We start from the raw sequence: 22,050 nt of genomic DNA, 5'->3' as shown, positions 1-22,050 counted from the left end.
GAGGAGCATTAGCAGCACGAGGACGAGGAGTGTGTGTGAGGGAGGACATTCCACCAGAGGAAACCCCCCCCGTGAACTGGAGCAAACAAGATGAGAGGGTCGGTGTGGAGGAGTAAGGAGGAGCATTAGCTGCACGAGGAAGAGGAGTATGTGAGACAGAAGAGTTCTGACCCCAGCGTTGGAGCCCAGCATGCTTGTTCTGCTCCTGGCGTCGCCTCCTCCCCTTGTCACCTCCTGGTGTGCGTCTGCCCGTCCGGTCCCCCCCCCTCCCCTCGTGGGGGAGAAAGGGGGCGGGCCCTCCGGTAGCGTGAACGGCGGACCCCCGGGGGGCCGCCCCTGACCCGGGCCGCCACCACCGCCGCCGCCATCGTCCCCCGCGGGGTACCATGCTCCCGCCTCTCCTCCTTCAGCTGCTCAACGCCTCCCAGCTGCCGCCGCCGCCGCCGCCGCCGCCCCTCCCCCGCAACGTCCTGTGGCGGGGCGCCCCCCGAGACCCCCCCAAGAGCCGCCGCCCGGGATTCCGGGACCGCGACCTCCCCCGCACGCCGCCGCGCCACAGCCGCCGTCACCACGGTGATCACAAGACCATGCAGAGACCCCCGCTCTGCCGGGCAGACCACACCCGCCACGCGACCGAAGAGGGGGGAGAGGTGAGGGGGGCGGGGGAGTTGAGGGGGGAGCAGTGGGCCGAGAGATCCGACAGTTATTTAGTGTGTGTGTGTGTGTGTGTGTGTGTGTGTGTGTGTGTGCGTGCGTGCGTGCGTGCGTTTCTGTGTGTTTTGTTTTTGTTACGCTGACATGGGACAGGATGACGGACCAGAGTCTTACTTGGTGTTCTAGGTGTTGTTTGTAGAGAATCTGAATAAAGCTGTGAGGAATGCGTGCGAGTCAATCCCCTGGATGGAGGAGAATTAGTCGCTATTCTTCTGGGAAAGAGACGGTAGGGAGACGGTAGAGAGACGGTAGAGAGACTTTAGAGAGACTTTAGAGAGACGGTAGAGAGACGGTAGAGAGACGGTAGAGAGACTGTAGAGAGACGGTAGAGAGACGGTAGAGAGACGGTAGAGAGACGGTAGAGAGACGGTAGGGAGACGGTAGGGAGACGGTAGAGAGACGGTAGAGAGACGGTAGAGAGACGGTAGAGAGACTGTAGAGAGACTGTAGAGAGACGGTAGAGAGACTGTAGAGAGACGGTAGAGAGACGGTAGAGAGACTGTAGAGAGACGGTAGAGAGACGGTAGGGAGACTTTAGAGAGACGGTAGGGAGACGGTAGAGAGAGTCTACCAGAGGAGAGCAGCGGCCAACAGGCCAATACTCTCGCTCCCCAGCTGCAGATATCCGCTCCTCTGTTCTGTTTATAGTCTCGTGTTGTTTGGCTCCGAGGCTGAATTGTCACTTTTCATCTCGTCATCTTGGCCACCAGGCACCTCGGCGCCTTACAACCAGGCTAACAACCAGGCTAACGACCAGGCTAACACCTGGGCTAACAACCAGGCTAACAACCGGTTAGTAACCGGGCTAACAATGAGGCTTACAGCGGGGCTAACAGCCAGGCTAATGTGCTGCTCTGTTGTGATTGCACCATCTGAACTGAACAACTGCTTTCCCCATAATTTTACGTGTGCGCTTTAATTCCGATCTTTGTTAAGGTTGTACGATGGGACACAGTGCGATGGTGTGACCTATTTAACCCGGCTCTCTGTCGTGCGTGAAGCCGACGGCCAGGACATTCACTGTTCACTGTAGCTGGGACTCACGGTATCAGTTTGCTTCTCCGAACAACCTGTGTGTCGCAGGATTACATTCACAGTGCCCTGTTTCTAACAATGTAACGATAGCCCCGGTTTAATTAGAGCAGATCTCCTTAACGAAGCTGGGAGCCAGCGCGTTAAAAATGTATCACGCTCGCGCAATATGTTTTTGGTGAATAATTGAGACTGCTGAAACCCGACCGAGATTTGAGCCGACATTGATTTGTGTTTGGTCAGATATTCTCCCATCTGATAGTGGTGTGTGTGTGTGGGCCGTGAGTCTCTATCACTGCCGCCCACACTCCTGGTTGACACCTGAGTGGACCCCATTGTTCGGAAATGGAACCGCTGCTACCGAGTTTCCCGTTATGCAAGAGTTTGGCAGCCCAGAAATAGGCCGGTGCTGGAGAGGCACACGGTGAGAAAAATAATGACTTTTGCTTTGACCAATTAGAGCAGGACGATCCATTCCGAACTGGATTGCCTTTTGCTGCTCTGATCCCACGCAGTTTGCCTCGATCCCTCTGTTCGTTGGGCCAAAAGGAACAGCGCAGAGTGCCTTTAAACGTGGCGGGGAAGAACAGCTCCCCAGTCTCGTTGTTAATGGAGGAGTTTTCACTGCAAAACAGATGTCTGCCAAACTCGCTGCTTGTTCTAGGAGAGCCTTAGCCGATGGATTACCGGGAGCACAACACGACGTAGGATGATATAGAATGGATAAACAGTGCGGAGCTTGGCAGACGCAGTAACAGTCAGGGCAAAGGATCAGTGGTTGCACGGTGATCGGCTACTTTGGCAGGCAGTATTAAACGAAGGCAGCTAGTGGTATCAGCACAGAGCGGTAGAAACAGGAGCGCGAGTGTCTAGATCTCCCGAAATCCCACGCAAGCTGTACTGTGGAGAAGGTCTGAAGCATTGACAGACTGGTTGTTGACAGACTGTGTGTGTGTGTGTGTGTGAGGGGGGGGGTTGTAAGTGAAGGGGATGTGTGAGATGTTGTACGAGCTAAAAAAAACAGATTAAAATCTAAGTTTATTATCAGAGTACAGAGAGAGTGAGGAAGAGAGATTGAGAGAGTGTGCTGTGGCCTGCTGACCCCTCTTAACAATTCAGAACCGCCAAATTTAGGAGTTCAATGATGGAGGAATGGGTTGAAGAAAGAGGAGATGCTTTGTTCATCAGTGTCACAATGAGAGTTAGACAGATAGAGGGAGAGAGAGAAGGAGGGAGAGAGAGAGAGAGAGAGAGACAGACAGAGAGAAAGAGAGGGAGAGAGAGAGAGAAGGAATGTGCGCAAGCTATAAAGAAAGCACAAAGGCAAGTCTTCAACTGGGTTGACGGTGACTCTGAGAATTATCTGAATTACAGTAGTGTTCATCCCACTGCAGGCAGTATGTGTGTCTTTGTGTATCTTTGTGTGTGCGTTTATATATCTGAGAACTCCCTGAGAACACACAGGGAGAATCATGTGATCCCCACCCACACTCTGCTGTGTGTGTGTGTGTGTGTGTGTGTGTGTGTGTGTGTGTGTGTGTGTGTGTGTGTGTGTGTGTGTGTGTGTGTGTGTGTGTGTGTGTGTGTGTGTGTGTGTGTGTGTGTGTGCGCAGCTTTGCATGACTTGGTCTAGTTGTGTGCACCTTTGGTTCAGCTCACTTTGGGTTGTGTGTGTCCGTCTCTGTCCATATTTGTGTGTGTGTGTGTGTGTGTGTGTGTGTGTGTGTGTGTGTGTGTTTGTGTGTGTGTGTTTGTGTGTGTGTGTGTGTGTGTCTGTCTCTGTCCATGTGTGTGTGTGTATGGGTGTTAATGTGAATGTCTTCAGAGTATTTGTTTATTCACAGTCTTTGAACAGCTGGCGAGGTTACGCACAGAGGACTGCTCAATGTACACCGATGTCCGTTCGTAATTCGATTTAGCCTGCTTGGTGTGAGTTTAGACGTCTATAAGAAACACAGACGTTTTTGAAAAGGTAGGAAATGTTGGCTAAGATTATCATGCTGATTAAATGAATCAACCCTATTCCTGATAGGGTAGAGTCGACCATTGATTCATATAATCCCTGCATTTATCTAATAGAGGGTTGAGGTCGGCTTTAAAAAGAGTTTGATCAATATGTTGATGACAATGCCTACAAACCTGTTGCCTACCTATAAATCTATACTGAAACCCAGGGGTAGAGCTCGGCACTTTTTCATACCGGGAGCTTCCCGTACCGGCCTTGTGCTGATTTGCTGTCGTGGGGGGCGGGGGTTGGGGGGGGGGGGGGGGGGGGGGGAATGGCTGATGGGGAAATATTGATGGGGAATGGCTCAACTTTGTTGAGATTAGGTTCACATCCAGAACAGTTGTTCAAGTTTTCCGTACTGAGAGTGCTGTCAGCCGAGAGCTGATGGGAATAGAGATGCAGAGTAGTACATCGTCTGCATATAGAGAGACCTTTTGTGTTGTGCCTCCCGTAGGAACTCTTTCTAACAGATTCTCCCTTCGCGGCTGGACATCCAACGGCTCTATAGTGAAGGAAATAATACAAAGACGTCAGCTGTTGAAAGTGAAATATATTATGAAATAATATTAAAATATTTAAAGTTAAAGAAATGAAGTTCCAAACTTCAGAGGATATAGGAGAGAGACCGAGAGAGAGAGAGAGAGACCGAGAGAGACTCGTACTTTACAGAGAGCAAAAAGACAAGTCTTCAGAGAGATGTATTGAAACAGAGATTGACAGATGCAAGGGAGAAGACCTTCCTTTGCGCAGATTCTCCTGTTGAATATTGGAAGAGAAGGTTGAATTGGGATGGGGGTGGGGGGGTTGTAAAAGAAAGAGAGAGAGAGAAGGCAGCCAGGCAGCCAGTCTCTCTGCTCCACTATAGAAATATGCCTCTTCGTTGCTCCTTAAAGGAATCAGAAGCATGCATGTGAATACGGTTGCAGAGTTAACCTGGAGAAGAGAGGAGTGCTTTGGCATATTGTGCTCTATCATGCTATGCTGATGCTGTGCTCAGCGGCATGCCTTCCAATCAGGCGTCCTTCCAGCCTGCAGCTTCCTTTACCAGCTAACATGCACTTAGAAGTCAGAACCTGGATGAGTTCTGAGGGCTCTCTGTTCTGAATCCCCTGGCTGTAGCAGACGGGCGTTTCGTGCTGCCTCACGGCTAGCCCAGCAGTACTGTTAGCCTCTGTGACCCCCCGGTCTGCATTACATGGCTGAGTCTGACACTGAGCATGCACTTGGACCTTAAGCCCCCTAGCGCCCGAGCTAAGTTATCATGGACTTGGGGCTTGAGCCTATTAGCTCTGCGTCTAACTTATCATGAACATGGGGCTTAAGCCTGCTAGCTCTGGAGCTAACTTATCATGGACAAGGGGCTTAGGCTTGCTTGCTCTGGAGCTAACTGATCATAGACATGAGGTTTAAGCCTGCCACCTCTTGAGCTAACTTATCATGGACAAGGGGCTTAAGCCTGCTAGTTCTGGAGCTGAAACCTATCATGGCTATGGGGCTTAAGCTTCCAAGCACTGGAGCTAATTTATCATTGGCATGGGGTTAAGCCTGTAAGCTCTTGAGCTAACTTATCATGGAGAAGGGGCTCAATCCTAATAGCTCTTGACTAACTTATCATGAACAAGGGGTTTAAGCCTGCTAGCTCCTGAGCTAATCTGTCATTGACATGGTGCCTAGGCCTGCTGGCTCTTGAGCCAACTTATCATGGATATGAGGCTTGAGTCTGCTAGCTCTAGGGCTAACTTATCATGGACAAGGGGCTTAAGCCTGCTTGCTCCTGAGCTAACTTATCATGGACATGGGGCTTGGGCATGCTAGCTCTAGTGCTAATTTATCATGGACAAGGGGCTTAAGCCTGCTAGCTCTGGAGTTAACTGATCATAGACAAGGGGCTTAGCCTGCTAGTTCTGGAGCTGAAATCGATCATGTCTATGGGGCTTAAGCTTCCTAGCACTGAAGCTAATTCATCATTGACATGGGGTTTAAGCCTGCTAGCTCTTGAGCTAACTTATCATGGACAAGGGGTTTAAGCCTGCTAGCTCTGGAGCTAACTTATCATAGACAAGGGGTTTAAGCCTGCTAGCTCCTGAGCTCATGTTTCATTGACATGGGGCTTAGGCCTGCCAGCTCTTGAGCCAACTTCTCATTTGGTTAAAGCGTTAACAAAGCTAAGAAAATGGGTTTACTGGGGTCTTGTCTTGTTGCCTATGAGTGGTTCTGCAGCAGCATGAAGCTGGGTGGTTTCATCTGAGTCTCCTCATCCGAGTCGACACCGAGCAAATGTTTCCGGAAGCTTCCCTCATATACAATTCATAGCTGAGTCTAATCAGACACACATGTGTCTTTGCATGTACGTGTGCGCACGTGTGTGTGTATGTGTGTGTGTGTGTCAGTGAGAGAGCGAGAGAGAGAGAGAGAGAGAGAGAGAGAGAGAGAGAGAGAGAGAGAGAGAGGGTTAAGTAGAGGTACTGCCTTTATATGACTGATTTAAGAGCCGAAAGACAGATGCAGTATGTGGATATAGTGTGTGTGTGTGTGTGTGTGTGTGTGTGTGTGTGTGTGTGTGTGTGTGTGTGTGTGTGTGTGTGTGTGTGTGTGTGTGTGTGTGTGTGTGTGTGTGTGTGTGTGTGTGTGTGTGTGTGTTAGTGTGTGTGCGTGTGTCTGTGCACCTCAAGGATTACCTTAAAGTGTAAGTGAAGCTCCTGTTTCAGATGAGATACGAGTACTGTGACGTTTAGAAACATGTGCTGGGCTGAGAGCTTTAGACGGACGGGGCTGTCGTGGTCCAACATGAGGCACACAGCGCTACGCGTCAATGTATATTTCATAATGCTCCTATAGGCACAAAGGCTGTTAAAGGAGGCTGTGTGTGTGTGTGTGTGTGTGTGTGTGTGTGTGTGTGTGTGTGTGTGTGTGTGTGTGTGTGTGTGTGTGTGTGTGTGTGTGTGTGTGTGTGTGTGTGTGTGTGTGTGTGCGTCTGCGGTATAGGGGCTTGTCTTGCATGTGCACGTTGTTCTCTTTATGCCAACCCCTATTCCATCATACAAGTCTCCATTTTGAATGCATGGCGCTATGCGCTGATCTGCAAAGCACTCAACGTCTCCTCCTCTGTGGCTGTCGCTCCTCCCCCCTCCCTCTCTGCCCCCGCCCCCCCTCCCTTGCCATGTCTCCCCCCGGTCCTGGGCTTGGTCCTGGTCCTGGTCCCGGTCCGTGTCCTGATCTTGGTCCTGGTCCCGGTCCTTGTCCTGGTCCTGGTCCTGGTCCCGGTCCGTGTCCTGGTCCTGGTCCTGGTCCTGGTCCCGGTCCGTGTCCTGGTCCCGGTCCTGGTCCTGGTCCCGGTCCGTGTCCCGGTCCTGGTCCCACCCTCCCCACCCTACAGGTGCTGTCCCTGGGGGCGGACGTCCTTCCGGAGTACAAGCTCCAGGCGCCGCGCATCCACAAGTGGACGGTGCTCCACTACAGCCCCTTCAAGGCGGTGTGGGACTGGCTCATCCTGCTGCTGGTCATCTACACCGCCATCCTCACGCCCTACTCCGCCGCCTTCCTGCTCAACGACACGGTGGGGCCCGGCCCGCCAACCTAGCACCAGTCAAATATAAAAATATTCAAGAATAAACCAGAAAAATAGTACTTAGCATTGTGTAGCGTCTTATTCTTGTTGTTGTATACAGGGAATGGGTTAACCTGGTGATTGTTAGTGGTTGGCACTTGGTTCTATGAACATCCTTACTGTGCCGACAGCGTTATATTGTTGTTTCTCTTTCTTCTGAAAAATGTAGTAATTGTAATTCGCTTTGGATAAAAGCGTCTGCTTAATGCCCTAAACATAAATGTACACTGTTCTCCAAACCCAACCCCTGTTCTCCTGTCCTCTGGTACTCTCCTCGCCCCTCTCTGGTCCGTCCTCCTCCTCTTCCCTTCTCTTCTCTCCTTCTCTTTCGGCTCCTCCTCTTGTGCAGGAGGAGGCGGCGTTGCAGAGCTGTGGCTACTCCTGTTCTCCTCTCAACGTGGTGGACCTCATCGTGGACATCATGTTCATCATCGACATCCTCATCAACTTCAGGTCTGAGACCTTCCACGTGCTGTTCAAAGATGCACTCCACACGTTCTCATTCAATAATGTTTTGATTCTCATCGATGTGTCTCCTCGCCATTGCTATAGAAACTAATATTGGGGAACCCTGAAGTCTCAATCAAAGCACAATTTTATTTAATTATATGACACTAACTTTGTGATGTGTAGATTTGACAGCTGATTTGGTGAAAGCGACCTAGTTATTTTAAAAGGTACAGATACCAAACCAGATGTTTATATCCAATGAGAGTTTTTACTAAATATCCATGCAGAAAACGACATCAGGGTCCTTATTGTACAATATACTGTTGTTTCTATAAAGTGTTGGCTTTGGCAGCAGCTAGGTAATTATCCAGCAGGCTCAGAGCTAAGGCAACCTTTGAATGAGTAACAGGCAGAAAAGCCTTCATCAGCCTCCTGTAACAACCTTCATTAAGAGCAGAGACTGATGCGGGACAACTCTCCTGGTAGGAGAGCTGTTATTTTCTTTGTTGTTTTTCCTTTCAAATCTTTTTCCCCTAACCGAGAATTACTGTTTTATTGCACAGTGTTTCTGCAGGAGAGGAAATCTAATATTAGAAAACAAAAGGCGAGAAATGATGAACCTCTGCTTTTCACAGAACTACCTAAATTCATCTCATATTGAAAGAACTGATAACAAATATTTGTACTGGTCTTGTTAATAAGGCAAACTAGACTCTGTGAGTGAGAGTTTCACCTTCATGTGTGTTTTATGAGGAGCTGAAAACTTCTAATATGGGCATGTAATCAAAGGGGTTTTTACATCACAATGCCTGCCGCCATTTTTGGATAATTAGAGCATTGGAATGTAATTATGTTAGTTTTATGGTTTTATGGTCATGGTTTAGTCATTAATTGTGAAATGATTGGACATTATGGGTTTAGATGGTTGTGTTTGTTTCATTAGCCGATGTCACAGTGTATAGACGGTTGATTTATGATTTTACAGTTCTTCGATTTAATAGTACTTCACTTAAAGGACTAAAGTTATGCTGGAATAATCAGTGTTCCTGGTAGGTGTAGCGCCCCCTCTGGTAGTGTTGTGGCCCTCACCCATCAACCAGATCCCCCTCCCAGCTCACGTTCTCCCCCCCCCCCCGCCAGGACCACGTACGTGAACGCTAACGACGAGGTGGTGAGCCACCCACTGCGCATCGCCGTGCACTACTTCAAGGGCTGGTTCCTCATCGACATGGTGGCCGCCATCCCCTTCGACCTGCTCATCTACCGCAACGGAGAGGAGGTGAGGGAGGAGGTGAGAGAGGAGGGAGAGCCGAGCGAGGAGAGAGAGAAGTGAGAGAGAGAGGGAGGAGGTGAGAGGAGAGAGAGTGGAGAGAGAGAGAGAGAGAGAGAGAGAGGAAGATAGAGGAGAGAGAGTGAGAGTGAGAGTGAGAGGAAAGAGAGAGAGAGAGAGAGATATATATAGAGAGAGATGAGAGAGGAAAATAGTGTAGGGGATCGATGTATAGTAGAGAGGTGAAGAGGAGGAGGGAGGGGGGAGAGAGAGGTATAGGGAATAGAGAGAGAGGAGGAGAGAGAGAGAGAGAGGAGAGAGAGAGAGGAGAGAGAGAGGGGGAGAGAGGAGAGGAAAGAGACGAGAGGAGAGAGGGGAGGGGAGAGAGAGAGAGAGGGAGAGACAGAGAGAGAGAGAGAGGAGAGAGAGAGAGAGAGAGAGTAGATGAGAGGAGAGGAAAGAGGGAGTGGAAAGAACCAGTGTGGAGGTGGACAATTGCCGTACTTTTGTTTGTAAGTTGATGGGAGAGAAGGAGGAGGATAGAAGATGAAGGAAGAGTGTGAAAGGGGAGACTTCCAGGCAGGGGGCTGGTGTTGTGTTTCAGAGGGCAGAACTGTGGGACAGAGGCCAGGTCCGTCTTGGCTGTATTGAGGACCGCCGAGCTGAGCAGAGGAGATGATCTTTAGAGTAGGGCCATTATTTACCCAGCGGACACAGTCACAGTCACACACACACACACACACACACACACACACACACACCACACACACCACACACACAGCCCACACACACACACACACACCACACACACACACACACACACACACACTAACTCAAGAAACTCAAACACACACACACACACACACCCACAAATCCACACACACACTAACTCAAGACACTCAAACACACACACACACACACGCCGACACCCACACACACACACACACACACACACACACACACACACACACACACACACACACACACACACACACACACACACACACACACAAACCCCCACACACAAACCCCCACACACAAACCCACAGACACACTACCTCAAGACATTCAAACACACACACCCAGAACCACACTCTAACTCAGACCCACCCCCCCCCCCCCCCACACACACACACTTCACGGCCTCACAGCTCCTGAATCAGACCCAGGGTCGGGGCCCCGGGGCCCCTAGAGTTCATGGCCCTCTGTTAACTCTGGTGTCACAGCACAGGGGACTTTTTAGTGTCTTCATTTAGTTTTTTGTGCACTGTGGATAGGGATAGAACGTCCCTACCGTGTGTTCACCTCTCTCTCTCTCTCTCTCTCTCTCTCTCTCTCTCTCTCTCTCTCTCTCTCTCTTTCTGTGTCTCTCTCTCTCTCTCTCTCTCTCTCTCTCTCTCTCTCTCTCTCTCTCTCTCTCTCTCTCTCTCTCTCTCTCTCTCTCTCTCTCTTTCTGTGTCTCTCTCTCTCTCTCTCTCTCTCTCTCTCTCGACCCATCAGACCACCACTCTGATTGGCCTGCTGAAGACGGCCCGCCTGCTGCGATTGGTCCGTGTGGCTCGCAAGCTGGACCGCTACTCGGAGTACGGCGCTGCCGTCCTCTTCCTCCTCATGTGCACCTTCGCCCTCATCGCCCACTGGCTGGCCTGCATCTGGTAACCAGCCACCCTTAGAGCCCTCAACATCCACCCTTAGAGCCTTCAACAATCACCCTTAGAGCCCTCAACATCCACCCTTAGAGCCTTCAACATCCACCATTAGAGTCCTCTACATCCACACTAAGAGCCTTAGAGAAATTGAAGAAGAATGTAGTGATGTCCATGTTTTTGCATAATTAGTTATTATTATTGTTAAAACTGTTTTTTCATGCTGCTGCAAACCCGAACACTGCAAACTGAAGCTAGTTTATTACATTCAAAGGAGAATAATGTCTCATGAGATGGTATCCCATTAACCTCACATCTCCAATCCTCACATGCTGCGCTGTGTTTTGTTGAACATGTGTTGTGCGATGAAAACACGACTAAATGGTCTGTAATATGGCTACCCCCCCAGGTACGCCATCGGTAACGTGGAGCGCAACGGATCCATCGGGTGGCTACACTCTCTGGGTGATCAGCTGGGGAAACACTACAACGACTCTATACCAGGTACCAAACTACACAAACACAAGCACACACACACACACACACACACACACACACACACACACACACACACACACACACACACACACACACACACACACACACACACACAAACACAAGCACACACACACACACACACACACACACACACACACACACACACACACACACACACACACACACACACACATTGCAATGACTCTATACCAGTTACTCAAACTACACACTCACTCACTCTCCCTCTCTGTCTCTGTCTCTCTCTCCCTCTTTTTCCATCCCTTTCTCTCTCCGTCTCTCGTTCTCGTTCTCTCTCTCTCTCTCTCTCTCTCTCTCTCTCTCTCTCTCTCTCTCTCTCTCTCTCTCTCTCTCTCTCTCTCTCTCTCTAGGCTCTGGTCCGTCCATCAAGGATAAGTACGTGACAGCGCTCTACTTCACCTTCAGCTCTCTGACCAGCGTGGGCTTCGGGAACGTGTCGCCAAACACCAACTCTGAGAAGATCTTCTCCATCTGCGTCATGCTCATCGGATGTAAGTCTTTAAGCCTGGCCCATACCCCCTGGGTTTGGGTATGGACCAGGATGTAAGTCTTTTAGCCTGGCCCATACCCCCTGGGTTTGGGTATGGACCAGGATGTAAGTCTTTTAGCCTGGCCCATACCCCCTGGGTTTGGGTATGGACCAGGATGTAAGTCCTACCCTCACACACGCTGAAGGGGGGCAGCGAGGAGATGAGGGAGGAGGTGAGGGAGGTTGGAGAGGACCTGTAATGCAGGTGACAGAGTTAGAGACGGAAGCGCAGAGAATGGGGAGGAGGGGAGGGTGATGGGGAGACTTCCAGGTGGGGGGTGGTCATTCACTCACTCATCCTCTCTCTGTGGACCAGGATGGAAGTGCTTCAGCCTGCTTTATACCTTCTGTCTCTCATGGAGTTTCAACCACAATGTTTGTCCTTCAGCCTGGTTCTTACTAACTGTCTCTCGTGGGTTACTTACCAACCTTTTCGTCTAATTACTTAATCTTCTCTTGGCTCTTAATTCATCAAGTTCTGATTTACATCGAGGCGTCTCCCTTTGGCGGTGGAAAAATCAATCATATCAAGCTATCATGGTACACATCATGGAAAAAGATTGCAGCACATTAGTTTCAGTGATATCAGCAACACAATGTAATAACCTCTGATTTAATTGGGTCATTAATTATACCCATGTCACCATGAAGTAATTTCCTCCGTTGTCAGGCGACAGTCTACACGTTAAATTAACTGCAGTAATAAAACATTAATAACCATACAGAGAACTATTTTGGAAAAGCAGTTGATGCCCGATGCACTGGGTAGGTATGGCGACACATCAGTGCCATAAAGCAATAATGTGATAAAACATGCATTCGAGCGTATTCGATTATTTCACACGCGTAGATATCAACTGCGCTCGCGCACACTCAGAGCGCTGCTCCCCGAGCGAGGAAAACAGCTCCTCGAGAGCATTTAGGGCTGGGTAAAAGTATCGATTCATCAATGCGCTGCAATTTATTTCTTCTCAATTCAATTGCGATTCAGATTTATTTTGAAATCGATTATTTACATAAATTATTATTATTTTTTAAAAGAAGCATGCTCAGTCATTGTAATCTAGAAGCGAGTATGCCTAAATGTACAAGCCCTTTTACATTTGTCGATGTTATGATTATTACTTTTATGCTGCAAGTTTAGCTCAGGATCAATACTATACAATGTATGGTGTATTCCTTTTATGCTAGTTAAAGCACAATGAAATGGTTAATTCATTTTGAAATGGTTAATTCTAAATAATATTTAGGTATTTTTTGTCATCTGCACATATCATTGAATCGATATCGAAGCAATTGGATCAATATAAAATCGAATAGATATCGAATCGATTCAAGACCTAAAGAACCAAATTGAATTGAATTGTGAGGTACCTGCAATCCCCAGCCCTAAGAGCATTACCTCGTTGCAAGCGAGAGGGGGGAATAACTTTGGTCGCACAAAACAGCCTCTGTGTTATGTTGCTGTGATGGTGAGGGATAACTAGCAGAGGTTAAAGGTCGTCCATACATCCTTCCCCCCATCATCTGCCCTGTTTTATCGTCTCCATCACCACGGTCTCGCTGACTCCCCCCTCCGCCCTCCTCCACCCACCTCCAGCCCTGATGTACGCCAGCATCTTCGGCAACGTGTCGGCCATCATCCAGCGGCTGTACTCGGGCACGGCGCGCTACCACACCCAGATGCTGCGCGTCCGGGAGTTCATCCGCTTCCACCAGATCCCCAACCCTCTGAGGCAGCGGCTGGAGGAGTACTTCCAGCACGCCTGGTCCTACACCAACGGCATCGACATGAACGCCGTGAGTGCCACAGCGGTCGACCCGGGACCGGCCGGTGAACCGGGACCGGAACACGTCTTACTGCCGCTCACTCTCTCTGTACCTCTCTCTCTCTGTACCTCTCTCTCTCTGTTTCTCTGCATCTCTATTTCTCTCTCTCTTCATCTCTCTCTCCGGCTTTCTCTTTCTCTTTCTGTTTCTCTCTCTCTCTCTCTCTCTCTCTCTCTCTCTCTCTCTCTCTCTCTCTCTCTCTCTCTCTCTCTCTTTCTGTTTCTCTCTCTCTCTCTCTCTCTCTCTCTCTCTCTCTCTCTCTCTCTCTCTCTCTCTCTCTCTCTCTCTCTCTCTCTCTCTCTCAGACAGAGAAACAGACAGAGAGGGATACATGGCTCTTGTAGTTATGGTTTTGTTGACTAAAAGTTATTTATGCTGAGACGTTTTCATTTTTGCACCAATTATTCATTGTTATGAGCGTCTGAAGTTGCTTGCATGCTAGCACTGCCTTATAAAGATCGAAATACTTGTTTTTGAACCCCTTTATGGTCTCTGCTATGGAAGTAAAGGAATGACGGTGAAACCTGTTATTGAGGCTCCTGATTGGCCCTGGCTCGTTCTCAAACATCAGGCTGCTCTCACATAGTTATTAATTATCTATATTATGAAAGTTTACTTTCAATGGTACCTTCCACGACCCATTAATCTTTAAGATGGGTAAAAAAGGAGAAAGAAATAAGTGAAAACCAACAAAAGGTAATGACAAAATATGTATATATATATTACCCATACATGCACATATGTTAATATATACTGTAAATCATTAAAAGGGGAATGATTTGGTTGTTTACAAGTTTAAGATGAAAGGATTCATTGATACAGTGTTGCATACAGGTCGTATCTAACCAGTCCCCTCTCCTCTCCCCCCGTCCCCTCTCCCCTCTCTCCTCTCTCCTCTCTCCTCTCTCCTCTCCCCTCTCCCCTCTCCCCTCTCCCCTCTCTGCTCTCCCCTCTCTCCTCTCCCCTCTCTCCTCTCCCCTCTCTCCTCTCCCCTGTCCCCTCTCTCCTCTCTCCTCTCCCCTCTCTCCTCTCCCCTGTCCCCTCTCTCCTCTCCTCTCCCCTCTCTCCTCTCCCCTCTCCCCTCCCCCCGCTCTCCTCTCACCTCCCCCCTCTCCCCGCCCCCAGGTGCTGAAGGGTTTCCCCGAGTGCCTGCAGGCGGACATCTGTCTGCACCTGAACCGCACGCTGCTGCAGAACTGCAAGGCCTTCCAGGGCTCCACCAAGGGCTGCCTGCGCGCGCTCGCCATGAAGTTCAAGACCACGCACGCACCGCCCGGCGACACCCTGGTGCACGCCGGCGACGTGCTCAACGCCCTCTACTTCATCTCCCGGGGGTCCATCGAGATCCTTCGGGGGGACGTGGTGGTGGCCATCCTGGGTGAGGGGGTGATGGTGGAGGAGGTCCGGTGGAGAGGGGTGGTGGTTCATCTGCGATGTCGGGCGGTGGTGCCCAGATGATTCTCCTGTGGATAATTTCCTCTCGGTCCAATGGCGCCCTCCGCTGGGGAGGAAGGGCACCGTCAAGACGACTTGATACATGTTGATTATAATGCGTGACATGTCACGGCTTGTCCTGTGAAACTGAATCCTTTGTCAATGCATCGATGTTGAAGATGTGGGCCTCAACCAAATTACCATTTACACCCATTTAGTTCTTACCCAATGTACCGTTTGTGTAAGGAATTACTGTACTCTCCAGCAGTGTAGTATTTGTAAAGCCAGACTTCCCCGAGACTTCTTTATTACGAAATCTGTTCTGGGGTCAGCCTTATGACTGGGTCTCCATCTGTGAGACCCAGTGCAGTGCTCTCCTGGAAACTATAACCCCTTCCGTCCCTCTCGGTCCCTTCAGGGAAGAACGACATCTTCGGCGAGCCCATCAACCTGTACGCGCGGCCCGGCAAGTCCAACGCGGACGTGCGCGCCCTGACCTACTGCGACCTCCACAAGATCCTGCGAGAGGACGTTCAGGAGGTGCTGGACATGTACCCCGAGTTCTCCGAGCACTTCTGGGGGAACCTGGAGATCACCTTCAACCTGCGAGACGTAGGTGCCCCGCCCTGCGCCGCGGCCTCTTGGGTTTATTTAGATGTCGTGGCACTTATTGTACGCACTTATTGTCTGTTGTACGTCCTGGCATTTATTGTACGAACTTATTGTGTGTTTTATGTCCTGGCACTTACCGTATGCACTTATTGTGTGTTTTACGTCCTGGCACTTGATGTACGCACTTATTGTCTGTTGTACGTCCTGGCACTTATTGTACAAACTTATTGTGTGTTTTATGTCCTGGCACTTACCGTATGCACTTATTGTGTGTTTTACGTCCCGGCACTTAATGTACGCACTTATTGTGTGTTTTACGTCTTGGCACTTATTGTACGCACTTATTGTGTGTTGCACGTCCTGCCACTTAATGTACGCACTTATTGTGTGTTTTACGTCCTGGCACTTAATGCACGCACTAATTGTATGTTAAACATCCTTGCAATTAAAAATAGCACTTGTGTAGCGTCTTATCCTAGCTATCTGTGTTGTGTACGGGGAATGGGTTAACCTGGCGATTATTAGTGCTTGCCACTTGTTTCTAAGAACATCCTTACTGTACCGAAAGCGATATATTATTGTTTCTCTGTCTTCTGGCAAATGTACTCACGTAAGGCACTTTGGATAAAAGCGTAATGTAAATGTGATGTTGTGGCCTCAGAAGAGCAAAGCAGCGGTTAGAAAGAGCGAGGTTGATACGGCCCTGGGTTCACCTCGTGCAGTGAGTGTGGTCAGCTCTGAGTAAGTGACCGTAGAAGTGACCCCTAATACCCGATCTCTTCACAGACCAACATGATCCCCGGCTCGCCCACCAGCGACGACTCGGACGGCGGTGGTTTCAACAAACTCCGGCGGCGTAAGCTGTCTTTCAGACGGCGCACAGAAAAAGGTAAACAGGCACACAAGCCATTCGTCTTTCTTTAACGACGGCTACACGATCGACGGCCCCCCCATTGGAATGTCTGTGTTCTTAATACGTATCAGCGCTGGCCTTCATGAAGAAAACGCTCAAGCTTCAGTAATGTAATGGACTGCATTGATATAATGCAATATTCTAACCCGTGGCCACTGAAAGCACTTGACAATATTACCTAACATTCACCCATTCATGCACACATTCACACACCGACGGCGGTGTCAGCCGCGCAAGGTGACAGCCAGCTCGTCAGGAGCAGTCAGGGACACCCCGACACTCTAGGAGGAGCCGGGGATCGAACTAGCAACCTTCTGGTTACCAGCCGACCCGCACTACCTCCTGAGCCACATGCCGGCCATAATGCTCCCGATTAGGGTTAGGGTTCCTTGAAAGCCCGCTCATCCTCCACTCTTCCCCTCCGCCTCCAGACCACGCGGACGCCGGCGAGATCAAGAAGTCCCAGAAGGCCGTGCGGCGGAGGAGGAGGTCGGCGTCGGGGTACCAGAAGGCAGAGGAGGGCCTGAAGCCGAGTTGGGACGGGCATCGCAGCTCCCTGTCCTCCCCCACCAGCGGAGACGAGGTCACCCCCCTCCCTGCTCCTGGCGCACTCGTTCACCCGTTCACTCATCACGCATTCATCCTCACCATTCACTCATCACCCATGCATCCGTTCACTCGTTCACTCTTCCCTCATCACCGGTCACTCATCACCCATTCACTCATCACTCATTCAATTACACACATCACCATTCCATTACAATAATTACAATCATGCAACAGACAACGCAATAGTGAAGTTGGTTCTTTGTGACAGTCACAGCTTTGTCCGTGGCCATTAGCAGGCCTCACTTTTATCCCCGCTGTTCAAAACATTTAAACTCTGTTAAGATGTTGGCTTGCATTCAGATGGATTTGGCTCGACTCCTTGCCAGTAGTCCTCCACCAGATTGTACATTTCCTAAGACATCCTTCACCGTGTTCGCTGCAGAAGCCCCCCCCAGGCCAGTAAACACTGCTCCTGTTGTTAGCTCCTGTAGTCTGAGCGCGGTGCTCGGAGACAGCAGACCACTAACGAGTGTGGGCTAACGAGGTGTGACCTAACGAGGTGTGTGCTAACGAGGCTCTGCTCTGACACAGGGTGAGGACCCTGCTGGGGTCTCCCCGGCCCCCGGGTCCACCCTGCTGGACCCCCTGCAGGCCCAGGCCCCCCCGCTGAGCTTCAGCCAGGTCCCCGACGGAGACGCCAAGACGGGGAACACCTGCAATGCCCTCTCAGGTACACCCCCATAATACAGTACACACACCCTGATACACTGTCAGGTAGACCCCCATATTACAGTACACACACCCTGATACACTGTCAGGTAGACCCCCATATTACAGTACACACATCCTGATACACTGTCAGGTAGACCCCCATAATACCGTACACACACCCTGATACACTGGCATACACATCAGATAGAAACTCAGTACTAGGAAATCAATACAGAGTTGGCTTACTTCCACTGATGCAAGAGTTTCTCTGTACTCCTTGTAGTCTGACTTTGTGCCTCACGAGAAGATGATTTACCGGGACCCATGGTGGTTCTATATCGTCAGCCTCACAGCATAATTGCCTAAGTTATATTTTAAGGGGTTCATCTTGTATTTAGAGTCAAATAGATGACAGATATTAAGCAAAAAAGCCCTGTAAAGAGCACTCTGATTGGCTGAGGATCGAGACAACGAGGCTCAGTGTATCAGCAGCATTAGGAGAGCAGAGTTCGGTTAGATTTCACAATTTGGCCAAAGTTTGAATCATCCCCCTCCTTCTCTCCGCCCCCCCTCCAGGAGCGTTCTCGGGCGTGTCCAACATCTTCAGCTTCTGGGGGGAGACCCGGACCAGCCCCCAGTACCAGGAGGTCCCGCGGTGCAGCCTGCCCTCCCCGCCCCGGGCCAGCGCCCCCCTCCGCGGGCTGAACCGCCAGCAGCGCTCCGACCTGGAGTCACGCCTGGACCTGCTGCAGAGGCAGCTCAACAGGTAGGGAGACCCCCCTGGAGAACTCATGGGGACCCCCTGGGGACCCCCTGGAGACCCCTCCAGACCTGCTGCAGAGGCAGCTCAACAGGTAGGGAGACCCCCCTGGAGAACCCATGGGGACCCCCTGGAGACCCCTTCAGACCTGCTGCAGAGGCAGCTCAACAATCGTCAGGAAACCTTTCTTTTTACATTGAAAACAATCATTACACTAAGAAGGGAGTCCTGCTCATGGCAGGGGGTGATGAGGTGGCCGCCATCGGCGATTTGAGGCTCTTCCATGTTTTTCGTTGGGTTCTCTACAAAGTAGAGAACCTCTCTTCAGACGAGACCTGAGGTTCCAGGGCTGGGCAGTCAGGCCGGTCGGTCTCCGACCCAGAGGAACCGTCTCAGAACACGGTCCTCTTTAGCCCTCCCGTCCCAGAGGAACCGTCTCGGGTTCCTCTGGGTCGGTCTCAGAGACGGGAGGACTGGAGAGGACCGTGTTCTGAGACGGTTCCTTTGCGTCCCCCTCCTCGTGTCTCCTGAAGCGGTGCCCCAGAGATGATGTGAGAGATGCCGTGTGTTTGTCAGGTTGGAGAGCCGCATGTCCACCGACATCGGAGCCATCATGCAGCTGCTGCAGAGACAGATGGCCCTGGTGCCCCCCGCCTACAGCACCGTGACCCCCTGCCCCCCGCAGGTTAATACACACACACACACACACACACACACACACACACACACACACACACACACACACACACACACACACACACACACACACACACACACCACACACACACACACACACACACACACACACACACACATATATATACTGTACACACACATACATACATACACATACACAAACACACAGACACACAGACACACAGACACACATGCGCACACAAACAGAGATGTTTAATACGGACACAGCCGTATGAGCCCTAACGTACAGCATAAAGATACCCTGGGGTGTAGTGGCTCATTAATCAGACTATTTCAACAGGATCACTGCTTTACCGTTTTACACCTTCCAACCCATCGTATCAAAAAGAAAGCCTTCAAAGTAACGCATGAATGATGTGTTCACCCCTTCATCAGGCTTCTTCATACCCCGGTCCCGGACCGGGTCTAGGTCCAGAAGAGAGACTGGTCCTGCCTGTGGGGACCGAGGCCCTGACCTCCCTCTCTCAGGTAAAGCTCCCCTTGGTGAGTCTAGACCACCAGCCAACTGGTCAAGGAACCGGTACGACCAGATCAGTTCTCTCTGAAACGATGTGTCACATAGAACTCAGAGGAAGGCATCCGACGGATCTCCACCAGGGTCACGGCTTCCCCAAGACCCTCTAACTCGTATAGAGAGAACCTGCTTAAGTCCCTCTGACTCCTAGAACCTTCTCAAGTCCCTCTGACTCCTAGAACCTTCTCAAGTCCCTCTGACTCAGAGAACCCGCTCAAGTCCCTCTGACACATATAGAGAGAAGCTTCTCAAGTCCCTCTGACTCATACAAAGAGAACCTTCCCAAGTCCTTATGAAACATATAGAGGGAACCTTCTCAAGTCCCTCTGACTCAGAGAACTTTCCCTAGTCCCTCTGACTCACATAGAAAGAACCTTCTCAAGTCCCTTAGACTGAGAGATCCTCCTCAAGTCCTTCCGACTCGTGTAACCTTCTCAAGAACCGCTGACTCACAGAACCTTCTCAAGTGCCTCTGACTCGTATAGAGAGAACCTTCTCAAGACCCTCTGACGCAGAGAACCTCCTCAAGTCCCTCTGACTCATACAAGAGACCCTTCTCAAGACCCTCTGACTCTTAGAACCTTCTCAAGTCCCTCTGATCATACAAAGAGAACCTTCTCAAGACCCTCTGACTCGTATAAAGAGAACCTTCTCAAGACCCTCTGACTCATAGAACCTCCTCAAGGCCCTCTGACTCATAGAACCTCCTCAAGACCCTCTGACTCATAGAACCTCCTCAAGTCCCTCTGACTCATAGAACCTCCTCAAGTCCCTCTGACTCATAGAACCTCCTCAAGTCCCTCTGACTCATACAAAGAGAACCTTCTCAAGTCCCTCTGACTCATAGAACCTCCTCAAGTCCCTCTGACTCATAGAACCTTCTCAAGTCCCTCTGACTCATAGAACCTCCTGAAGTCCCTCTGACTCATACAAAGAGAACCTTCTCAAGTCCCTCTGACTCATAGAACCTCCTCAAGTCCCTCTGACTCATAGAACCTTCTCAAGTCCCTCTGACTCATAGAACCTCCTGAAGTCCCTCTGACTCATACAAAGAGAACCTTCTCAAGTCCCTCTGACTCATAGAACCTCCTCAAGTCCCTCTGACTCATAGAACCTTCTCAAGACACTCTGACTCATAGAACCTTTCTCCTTCCTCAGATCCTAGACCCCCAGGACCTACTGGGGTTTCCCAGAAACCCTTTAGAGGCCCTGCACCCCCAGGACGCCCCTGGTCCTGGACGCGGTCCCGGCTCGGGTCTGGATCAGGACCTGGAGATGGACCTAGGACTGGGGAGCGCCACGGGCCTCGTCCCGGGGGCCGGGATGGACCTGGGTCCGGCTCTGAGACCCATCCTGGACTTGGATTTTGGGAACCAGGCCTCCCGGGGTTCAGGCTTCGACCTCAGCCCGGGGAGGGGGGGCCTCCTGGACCTAGAGGCGCAGCGGAGGCGGTCCCTCCAGGAGCCGCAGACCCCCCTGGACTCACGGACCCCACAGAGACACGGCTCCGACCCGGGAGGGAGCTGAGGGGACGGAGGGCCGGGTCGGGAGGGGGGGCGGACCGGAGCCCTGGGTGGAGGTGAGGGGCCTGGACGGACCCCTGGGGGGAGACGGACGAGGGGGGAAGGGGGAGGAGGCTCTGAGGGGACAGAGGGTCTGGTCTCAGAGGGACCCCCCTCTGGGGTCTTTCTTCCATTTCTCGGGGCCCTTCTGATGAGCAGGACAACATGGAGGACTCTGAGAACCTTCTCACCCCCCCTCTACAGCCCACCCAAGACACGAGGAAAGGCTGGTTGGGGACCCCCCCCCCCTGCGCATGGCGTCTGAGACAGACTAGACCGAGGTCGACATGTGGGATCCTACACAAACACACAAGCATACACACATATACACACACATACACACACACACACGCGCGCACACACACACCCACACACACACACACACACACACACACACACACACACACACACACACACACACACACACACACACACACACACACACACAAACAACAAGTCCTACACACAATCCTCTCCTAAGTCTCTGGAACTCTGGAACTTTGTACACTTTCAAACATTGGTACAATTACACAACTTTAACCAAAAAACACAAACTAAGCCTGAGAGGACCTCTTCTGACATCCTCTTTTTTATGTTGTCCGGACCGTCCAGAGGTCTGACTCCAGTGACTCTGAACCTGTAAACCAATCCCTTT

General features: G+C 50.8%; 1 protein-coding gene across 2 annotated transcripts; it reads left to right on the top strand.

Annotated features, from left to right (window-relative positions):
- Positions 1–578: 578 nt before the first annotated feature.
- Positions 579–21,403, top strand: kcnh2b (potassium voltage-gated channel, subfamily H (eag-related), member 2b). 2 transcript variants are annotated; one of them, XM_056584251.1, is made up of 17 exons: positions 579–650; positions 7,131–7,310; positions 7,711–7,814; positions 8,952–9,090; positions 10,582–10,736; positions 11,137–11,231; positions 11,615–11,755; positions 13,394–13,593; positions 14,749–15,001; positions 15,476–15,669; positions 16,456–16,558; positions 17,014–17,165; positions 17,723–17,861; positions 18,419–18,608; positions 19,179–19,287; positions 19,695–19,787; positions 20,992–21,403. In XM_056584251.1, exons 1-17 carry the CDS (start codon positions 588–590, stop codon positions 21,358–21,360), a joined length of 2,679 nt encoding a protein of 892 aa, XP_056440226.1. In that variant the 5' UTR covers positions 579–587; the 3' UTR covers positions 21,361–21,403. The 2 variants fall into 2 exon arrangements, with proteins under 2 accessions (XP_056440226.1, XP_056440225.1); XM_056584250.1 differs by having other exon boundaries at positions 8,952–9,102.
- Positions 21,404–22,050: the final 647 nt, after the last annotated feature.

Source organism: Gadus chalcogrammus, chromosome 23 (genome assembly GCF_026213295.1).
Source record: "Gadus chalcogrammus isolate NIFS_2021 chromosome 23, NIFS_Gcha_1.0, whole genome shotgun sequence".
In the NCBI taxonomy this organism is placed as follows: Eukaryota; Metazoa; Chordata; class Actinopteri; order Gadiformes; family Gadidae; genus Gadus; species Gadus chalcogrammus.
Note: the sequence above shows the minus strand (reverse complement) of the source record. Positions and strands in the feature narration are given on the sequence as shown.